Consider the following 10,349-nt stretch of genomic DNA (forward strand, 5'->3'; position numbering starts at 1 on the left):
CGTAGGACTGTTGTTAGGGCTTACTGTTCTGCTTGTTTTGTTTTGTTTTGTTTGGTTCAGTTTGGTTTTGTTTTGTTTTGTTTCGTTTTGTTTTGCAGCCGTGTTGTAGTTGTATTTCTTGTTTGTTCTTGTTTTTACTTGCTTTATTCCCTTTATTTCTTGTTATAACATTGTTGATGCCTAAGTTCTTTAACATTGAGGACAATGTTTATTTTTAAGTTTGGGAAGGGATAGCAAGTCTTTTTCGTTTCACTTAAACTCTTGCTTTCTTTTATTTTGTTTTCTTTTCTGTTTTGAGTCCTTTTGTTTTCAAGTCACTTTCCGGACATATACGATGAGATTGTGATGAATGTTTACATGACTTGATTGAAAATGCTAAAAAAAAAAAAATTTGTTATTCACTAAATGGCATCGTTCTAGCATGATATGTTTGAAACCCTCTATGCACTTGCCATTTGTTTCATAATTCTCCAGTTGAGGGATTTGCATGATCCAAAGAATTGTATCAAGCATGAATTAGACTTGTATAACCATATAATGTGAGCTTTGAGCCTTTTGCTTCAATTCATGAGTGTTATACACATATTCTTATTTTCTTGTCATCCGAGTTGTTGTTTGATCTCATTATTCATTGATTTGGTTGAGCACTTAAAAGTCACTCATTCTTGTGCAATTTGATTACATGACATTTGAGAAATGATATTGAGGCCCTCTTTGGACCGTTTGTGCCTTTCAAGCTAACCGTATGCATGCTTAAGCATGATTTTCCATTGTTAACCACCTTGAGCCTATATGTATGTAAGCCTTTTCTTTCAAGTAACCAATTTTTACTTCTAGCCTTAGCCTGAAAAACAAGAATATACCTTTCTAAGGAACTCATGAGCTTTAATTTAGATATGTTTTTCATGCTAAGTTTGGGAAGGGTTATTACATTTCAAAAAAAAAAAAAAAAAAAAGAGTACTTCACTCAAAGGGTGAAAGAAAAGAGAAAAGTTGTGGTTAAGTGGCAATGGTTTCAAATCCAATTCCATGTTTCTTGGTTGTTCGAATGGAAGGAAGGAGTGTGAATCATAATTAGTGGAGGTACAAGGCTTTGTGGTCTATTTGATCACCCCTAAAAAAAAAAAAAAAAAAAAAAAAAAAATTGAAAATCTTAAGCGTGATGTTTCAAAGTCTTTTAGTCAACGATTATATGCTCTTACATTGTGAGTTCCTTGGACTTTGTTGTATCCATATCCTTCATTTCTTACTCACCTTGCACCCTTAGCCCCATTACAACCTATAATAAAGACCTAAATTGATCCTAAATGTCATGTGGTTGATTTGCACACATTTTTCAGCTTTTGAGTGTTTAGCATCCTTCTTGAGATCATATTCATGCATGTTTTTCAGCTTGCTAATTTTGAGTTAAGTCCCTTATGGTTTAACTCTATTCTCATGTCTATTATTGAGTGATGCATTGTAACCCTCTCCCGAGTGATTCATTTGTGAGAGGACAACTTTGGTGAGATTTGAAGTTACATTTGTGCTTGGTATGATTTTTTGAAGTTGTGTGAAAACTGAAATTGGAGAATGAGTTTCATTTGGCCATCACACTACTACACTTGAGCATGTTGTGTTCTGAACTTTGCCGCCTTGTGACTAATGTCTAAACTAAGTTTTTCTTGTGAAAATTTTTGAGTCATTTGCATAAGTCACTCTCTCTTTGGAAAGTGTTCGAAAAGTTTTGTTTCGAGTCTTGTTTTAGTTTCTGTTTTGCTCGAGGACTAGCAAAAGATAAGTTTGGGAAGTTTGTTCGGTTCATTTTTACACATGATTTTTCATGTTATTCACCCACTATTTTGAGTTAGTTCTTGACATTTTATAGCTTTTTACTTCCTTTTTGTGTTTTCTTAGATTTTGCCTTGGTTGGGATGAAAATGAGCTAAAAGTGCATTATTAGTTATAAATTCTGTTTTTGTTCATTTTCGTAGGTCAACTTCTTGGCCTGGGATCAACATGCTCTGGTGCTCGGATGAGGTCATGATCTTCATGAGACTTGTTCCAATGGATGTTAACTACAACATATCCAAATTTGAGCTCCATTGGACAAGTATTGCCTATCCAACCAATCCATCATGTTACCACAGTTCTGGAAGTCCGGATTTGGCCAGCTTTTACCTCCCTTGTGTCATCTTAACTTCTTGTTACCATAACTCTTGGTAACAAGGAATTACATTTGTAAAATAGATATTTTCTGAGCTTTTGGCATCTTTGTGAAGTCAAAGCTCCATCATGGCAAGGGGACAATGGGCTAAGGCTTTATGAAAGGTGGTAGTTTTATATTAAAAGGTAAAAGCTGGAAAGGAGGAGAGAGGGAGGAGAAGTCAAAAATTGCAATCTGATATTGGGAGCCTTTTGATCGTGGGAAATCAGGCTATTCCACATTCTATACAGATTGAGAGCAGATTTTGGAGAGTTTGGAGCTTGGAGAAAGCCAAGGTGCAGCCAAGAAAAGTGGAGAAGAAGACTTCCACCATTGATGATCTTGAAGCTTTCATCATTTTCTGAAAATCTGTAAACTCTTTCTAATTTCATTTTGAGTTTGTATTTGAAATAAGTATGAGCAACTAAACTCTATAACTAGGGCTTAGGTTGAAGCCCTAAACATGATTACCTTATTGTTTTGATACTTGAGTGTATGAATTTCTAGATATTGTTGATGAATTCCAATTCACCAAATTAATCTATCCTTGATGTGTGTTTTTCCTTGGTTGGCCATCTTTGAAAGCATGCTTCTTGAGATTGTTGGGATTATGTGTATCTTCATGTTATCCTAAGCAATAAATGGATGAAGTAAGAATCATCCATGTGAATTGGTTTCTTGAATACCTAATGTAAACACCATGCTATTAGGATTCTTGTGATGTTCATATTCTCTTTGAACTTAATGGGTTCTCCTTGTAATTGAATCAAAGTACGAACCATACCTAGGTTCGGTTATGGGGAGGGCACAAGTATTGTAGCACGAACCATGCACTTTACGTATATTAGAGAGAATCAATGCGTCTTGAGCCACGACCCATGGCCTTGATTGCGAACATTTTCATCAACACGTTTAGAGTTCATCACTTGAGTATTCATGAACTTGGGTAGAATTGTTTAGGGTGGATTCCGAAACCCTAGTGTTTGTTACTTTTTAATTCCACTCTTTGATATTTCATCTCTGCCTTTCTCATTTAAATTCAAAGTCCATTTACTTTCATGCAATAGAAATAGGTCACTTGAAACAAATCAAAACCCCCCCCAATGTGTGTGTGAGTTGTGTGTTTGATACGTGGTGTGTCTTTGATACTGAATTTTATTTGTTTCCGTAATTGTTTTGGACTTTTGGTCCGCGTTGTGTTCTTGCATTTTCTGTTCTGAATCCAACCGTATAAAGAACGTGAATTTTCGACGTACGGTTGGAAAGTTATAGGCAAAACACTGGACAGAGGTCGAAATTGAAAAACAGAGAAACGAATCTGCCCAAAAACGACCGGTCGTTACTGTTCACGACCGGTCGCTCATCACACGTTTATTGAAATTTCGACTCTGCCGAAAAACGACCGGTCGTCACTGTTCACGCGACCGGTCGTCACTGTTCACTGTTCACGGCACTGTTCATGTCACTGTTCACTGTTCACAGCACTGTTCACATGTGATAAACAGGTGATAAAATGGCAATAGAAAGTGCTGTTTGTGTTTTTCTCTAGTTTTCTTGTGTTGTTCCATTTCTTTTACACTTCTTTACTCATTTCTAGTTTCCCTCTTTTATTTGTGCATTTGTGGTGTGTTAAATAAGTGTTCTTTATGTACTCAAATTAGAACTTATAGGAAGCCGACAAGTTCTTCGTGGGATCGACCCCGTACTTACATAATCTATACTTCGATAGATTCGTGCACTTGCGGGTATTTTTAATTGGTTGTTTGCACATTAATTTGTGTCCTCTTAGGAATGCAACATTCCCCAACAGGTTAACATTCTTAAATCCAAAACAAAGTTACGGCAAAACCTTTGAGACTATCTGGTATTAGAGAATGGTAGTCTTGCATTGAATAATGGAAGTGCTTCAAATATCTTGAGCCTCTCTTGCAATTGCCACTTGGTCTCAAACAGGTTTCAGTGTTATCCACTTCACTTAACACTGTCATAATGTCATTGATTGCATGGAAGGCTAATTAACATTGTTGATTTAAAAATGTGCATTAATTTCAACAATTTTGAATTTTATTTGACAGTATGAAAGGCTTTGTTCTATATACATCAACTATGGACAAGGGTGAAACGAGCTTTAAGATCCAAAACCATAATACCACTGGAATTCATCCTTTGGAGACAGGCGAAGCGAGCTTTAAGATCCAGAGCAATCATAATCGAAATGCACCAATGCTTCTCTGCTTTAATCTTCTTTACAGTTTACCTCAACTTTTGAGTTCATAGCAATGGTCTTCCAATTAGGACAGCCATGCAAGCTAATATACTCTAACGAGGGCCAAGCGCCTTCCGAAATGTTAGCCAATCGAGGAAGATGGTTTAGTGTCAACCTTTTCAATCTCAAGAGTCTAACAGTTCCAGAATCCATGCTCTCATCCTCAAGTGTGATCACTTCAATGGCTGGGCAATCTTCAACCAACAACTCTTCCAGATTAGAGACACATGATAGCATGCTTGTTGTAAAAACATTTTTCAGCTTTGGACATGCATACACCAGCAGAATTCTAAGCTTAGTGAAACTTCCAAACGGTAAAGGTCTAACGCCCTCCCAAATATTCTCCAAGTTGGGCAAGTAATGAACACTCAAATACTCCAAAGAGGGAAATGCAGGATTAGTTGGTTCTGTGCCATCAATGATTGAGTGAATTTGAGGACATTCACTCAATATACATAATTTCAGCCCGCTCATATTACTAACCCCAAACTCAGATAAGCTGCAGATGCTAAGGTGATGATCCAAATAGAAGGCAACAGTACGAGCTAATACTTCAACAACCACATCAGGCACCCTCTCACCGTTAACAAATCTCAAGCATTGGCCCTGCTGATTATAACCTAGCACCACAAAGTTTGGGACCCGAGACACGATACGCTTGACGTCATCACCAACCACAAATTTGAACATAGTTAAGAGTTCGTTTTTCCATCTGGTACAGGTTTGAAGAAAGAGTTGTAGGAGCTCCACTTCTGGGAAACTGAAACAGAGAGCAGTCAACTTTGTCAAGCTACAAACCTCTTTTGTGATGGATTCCAAGCTCTTCTTCCACCTCTGATCTCCAGGGTATACATCAATACTTAATGTCTCCAAAGAAATAAGCTTTGATATTATTCCAGGTGAAATCAATTGATGGGGCAACTTAGCATACTCATTGGGGCTGATAGATCCATAAAAGGATACTTCCAAGTGTCTTAGAGAAGTCAAACTACCTATCTCATCGGGTAATTTGTCAACTTCAGTGCCTCGGAGATCGAGCACCTCAAGGTCTCCAAGTGATCCAACCTCCGATGGGAGCACAACTAAGCGCTCACAATTGCGTAAAATAAGAATTTTAAGCCTTTTCAGATTCGAGATTGACTGTGGCAAGAACTTGATTCTGGTATTAGATAGGTTCAACACTTCGAGAGAAGGCATGTGATTAAAAAAGGCTGCTGGGATCACTCTTAGACATCTGTTCCTTTGAAGGAACAAAATTAAAAGATCAGGGCAGCATGGATTTTCAGGTAGACTAGATAACTCATTATCCATCAAAGCTATCATCTTGGCTTGTTCCCATTTCTCTGCTGGTAGTGACTCCCTTAGACCTGCACCACCTTTCAACAAGAACTGACAACCTCCATCAATTAACAATCTATTGCTTTCAGCGCTTTCAAGTGGCCTGTACAATAAATAAGGTCTTAGCAGAAACTGCAAACGTTCTGCCTTCGATAATATGATCATTGATGCTAAATCTCTAACCATAGCGTGCATTTTGATGGAAAGACCGCCCTTGGTACTCTGCAATAGGGAGGCACCTACAAGAATGTCAACTATCTCATGCCCCCTCTTACATGCATCATCCCAATTCCCAGAAATCAAACCTTCTTGGATACAATATTTCACCAGCTCGTAAATATTAACCTCCTGATCTTCTGAAAGAAAAGCGCAATAAAGGAAGCAACTCTTTATGTCACAATCCCTTAATCTGTCATAACTGAATTTCATTCGATGCATAACAGCTTCAGTGTCATATGCAGCATTTGTGCTGGGTAATAAAAGTTCGCTCAATGCATGCTTCCACACTAAAGCATCATTTACACCTGTCAGGGCTCTTCCGGTGACAATGATCAATAACGGCAAACCCCCACACTCCTCAACAATGGCTCGAGCATAAGGTTGGACACATGGCAAATCAACGACTGCACCCACCTGCTCACAGAACAACTCCCAAGCTTCTTCTCTAGAGACAGTTTCCATTTCAATAACCCTATTCACAACCATTTCATTGCAAACAGCCCGTATTCTGGTAGCCAGTATCATCTTAAAACCATTTCCTGAGCTCAAATGAGGAATGCCCACTGCTTTTAAATCTAAACACTCCCAAACATCGTCCAGAAGAAGCAAAAACTTCCTGCTATTTAAAACTTGAAGTAGTTTTTCTGCAACTCTGGAATCAGTTTCAGAATCCGGTACACACATTGATAACTGTCTTAAAATTTCATTTTGAATCTTTCTTGTGCTCCAATGTTTTGAGACAGTCACCAAAATGACCTTATCAAACATGCTTTTTCTTTCAACATGATTGGCCAAGGCTTTCAGCACAGTAGTCTTGCCAATCCCACCCATTCCATAAATGGCAATTCTAATAATTGTGACACTATTCAAGCATCCCAAGATTTCGTGCAGCATCCGCTCAATTGATCTGCTATGAACTCCCCATTCAAGCAGTGCCTCACGTCCGTCATTTTGCAAAGGAGTATTATTATCAACTTCTGTCTGATTGATGGTCTTGCTTGATTTCTTAAAATCTTTTTTCAATATAGCCCCCGCCTGAAGCCGTTTGTTCTCTGTTTGTGGTTTACCTATTTCAGTGGTTGCTCCCCCAAATTTAAACCCCAGCAGGCTCTTTCTATAGAATTTGGATGCAGCTCTTGATGCTGTTGCTTGGGTCTCAAGATATTTACCTTCTTGTATTTCTTTACCCTTCACGGCTTCCTTCCCTTGTGTTGGTGACATTTCAATCTCCACATTTGCTTCTCCTTTTGCTTCTGCTCTCCTTTGCAAGTTCACATTCTTGTTATCCGGTGGTACCAGTCCATATGCCTCACCATGAAGTATTGGACTAGTTATTGTTTTACTCTGTCCAGGAGGTACATAAGCCATTGAACCATGTGCACCCGGAGATTTCTCCAAGTGATCAGTAATCTTATTGAGCATACTCATCAGATGCTGATGTAGACCGACGTGCGAGTGAATCACAAGGTCAGAACTCGTCTCCTGTATCTTCAACATGTCATTCACTTGATCTTCAATTTCTCCCACCTTTTCAAGCCATTTTTTGCATTTCAAGGTTGGTGCCTTACCCCACATCAGTTCTTTGGTTACCTCCTCGTTGATAGTATTACAGGCTCTTTTCTGGAATTTGTGGTTTGAACGGAATAAAAGGATTTTCGAGGACTATAAGGGGGCGGGGGTGGATGAACTCTGGGATAGAGTGAAGTTTTGGGCTGCTTTATGGGCTTCCGTCACCAATGCTTTTAAGGATTTGAATGCCTCTGTTATTAGTCGCGACTTGTGTGCGGCTGTGAAGTGATGGCCTTCTTGTTTCCCTGTTTCGTGTTATGGTGTTTGTATCTTCTTGGCTGTTTTGTTTCTCCTTTCCAGGCTTGGTTCCTTGTGGGAGCTGAGGCTCCCTGTTTTTGTTTCCCCGTGGATTCCTTATCCACCTGTGTTTTCTCTTTTCTGTGGTTACTGTCTCTATTTTGAATATATAAGTTTCTATTCAAAAAAAAAAAAAAAAAAAAAAAAAAAAATAGTATCCCTCATGCTATACAAACATTCAGTTATTTGTATAAGCAATTCGAAATTCCTTTCAAGCCGTTTCAGCCTGCCAATTGGCTGACAGCGATAAACTAAATGTGAAGCTGGATTTAGCCTCTTAAGCTCCATGCTAGCTAGCTGAGAAAGTTCAGAACAAAGAGTAAGGAATCTTATAGGGGGAAGTTCAAAAACCAACTGCCACATAGAGCAATGAACATATAAGAAAGGAGCATATAATTTTTTCTTTTTTCTTTTTTCAATGACAGAGGGGGGGAATTCGAACACGGGACCTTGTTCAATATTGAGAAGAGAAATACCACTAGAATCATAGCTAATTGGTGAATAGTTAAGACAAGGGCTCTCAAATTTTCAAAAACAAACTCTAAATAAACAATAGCTAGAGTAAGCTACACAAAAAGTCATGTTTAATAAAAAAATAAAACGATTTACACCAAATTTTCAAATTTTCTTAAGAAATTTCATTCTTCATGTAGCAAATGATACCTTTTACTCATCCATTATCAATCCGAATCTATAATCAAAGCCATCAGCTAGAACTTGTTTTGATAAATACCTAAGTTTTCAGCTTTGGACTGAGGATTACTATCATGTTTATTGAATTTACTTTTGCTTACAACGGCAATATTTTTTCTTTCAATATATCTGGCACCTTGAATCAACTTTGCACTGAAAAAAAAAGGCAACAAGTAAATTTTGGTCTGCGTAGTTTCAATTCTGCCAATTTTATCCTGTAGTTTCAAACCCCTTGCATTTCTAGGACACATTACAGATACTGTCAAATTCCATCTGATTCCGTCCAAAATACCCCTCCACGTCGGAGACACGTACTTACCCCGTCATGAAATATGACAGAAAGTGTCCTTAAGTAAAAGGCAATGGTAAAGAAAATTAAAACCCAAAAAATAAAAGACATTTCTAATATTAAGCAGCACTGAGAGAGACACCCTAAACCCAAAATCCTAGGCAACCAAAACCTGTTAGGAGCTTCCGCAGAACACCTGCAAATAGACCCAAAAGAAAACTTGGGTGGGGTTGGAATATCAAACTACAGAGTCAAATTGCCAGAATTGAAGGGACCAAACTGGAAAATCCGGCAAACTGCAGGAACCCAAATAGACTTTTTGACTGTCGACATTTCATGAATTAACAGTAGAACAGTTGTATGCATGGCAGATCCCACAGAAACTGGAGAACAAAGTTATATAAATTTTTTTGAATACAAGTTATATCCAAATTTTAATCAAACCAATGCATTAAAATCAAATTAGTAAACATAAATATAAAGAAATCCATATGGACAGAAATTTGACTATAACCAGAAACTCTCAAACACTTGCCCAGTTTGCTGATATTGTATCAAGTTCTGAGAAGACCTTCTGCCCAAGTTGTTGAAGGCTTGCAGCTGTGAATCTGATGCCTTTCCTCCTCTTCAAATGAAAGCAGTACTGAATCTGTAACCAACCGCAGCATATGACTTACATACTTTGCACCTTAGAAGAGAAAGGGGGGATAGGATGAGGCACCAATATCACCAAAAAAGAAAAAAGAGTTAAAAAAAATTCTTAGGTTCATGCCTAGGCTACGGTCAACTGGCACGTCAGGTTTGAATAGGGTTTTGATACAAAGTCCCAATCCATCAACCCTTAGAGCATCGTCAAAGGAGTTGTCAAATGCAAGCAGACAATTTATTTATTTATATATTCCCTTTAGTAAACAAAACAATGGATCTGGCAAAAAAGAATAAAAACAATGGATATAGGCAGCCCAAGAAACCGAAGCTTCCCACAAGGGACAGACAGGGACACAAGAAAAGCAAAAGCCTGATGGGAAGAAGCCCCAACTCAAGGCGGCAAGGGCAATGGCATGCAATACAAACTAAGAAAACTACAAATAACATGAAAGCGCAAGAAACGACGCAACAATTGCAAGGAAATTAATTAAGAGCTAGACAGCTCCACCACCACCAGGTAAGTTGAAGTAATTTGATGCTTTGGGCTCGTTTGATGACTGGTATTGGATTGGATACTCCCTATATTTAAAGCATGTTTCAAGAAGAAATGAATTTTTATTTTACCAAGTTAAAAGTAGAAGATCAATTACTCATGGAAAGTTGACAGTAGGATAGCACCACCTTATAAATAATCCCTCTTAATCCCCGCCAACATGGGAAGTCATTCACCTCTACCTTCATTTCCTCCTTCAACATACCTTAGATTTAGTGACTTATCTAATCCAGTCCAATCCTAGGCACCAAACGAGCCAAAGAAAATCCAATCCTAGGCACCAAACGAGCCC

General features: G+C 38.2%; 1 protein-coding gene across 1 annotated transcript; it reads right to left on the minus strand.

The window, feature by feature from the left end:
• Positions 1-4,068: 4,068 nt before the first annotated feature.
• LOC110754006 (disease resistance protein At4g27190-like) lies at positions 4,069-8,022 on the minus strand. Its single transcript, XM_021954994.2, has one exon. The coding sequence runs from the start codon at positions 7,581-7,583 to the stop codon at positions 4,422-4,424; it is 3,162 nt and encodes a 1,053-aa protein (XP_021810686.2). The 5' UTR covers positions 7,584-8,022; the 3' UTR covers positions 4,069-4,421.
• Positions 8,023-10,349: the final 2,327 nt, after the last annotated feature.

Source organism: Prunus avium, chromosome 8, assembly GCF_965620075.1.
Source record: "Prunus avium chromosome 8, drPruAviu1.hap1.1, whole genome shotgun sequence".
NCBI classification, from domain to species: Eukaryota; Viridiplantae; Streptophyta; class Magnoliopsida; order Rosales; family Rosaceae; genus Prunus; species Prunus avium.

What these genes read in the sequence shown, in the direction of transcription:
- LOC110754006 (XM_021954994.2), bottom strand. Translation starts at nt 7,583, where the DNA reads ATGTGGGGTAAGGCACCAACCTTGAAATGCAAAAAATGGCTTGAAAAG.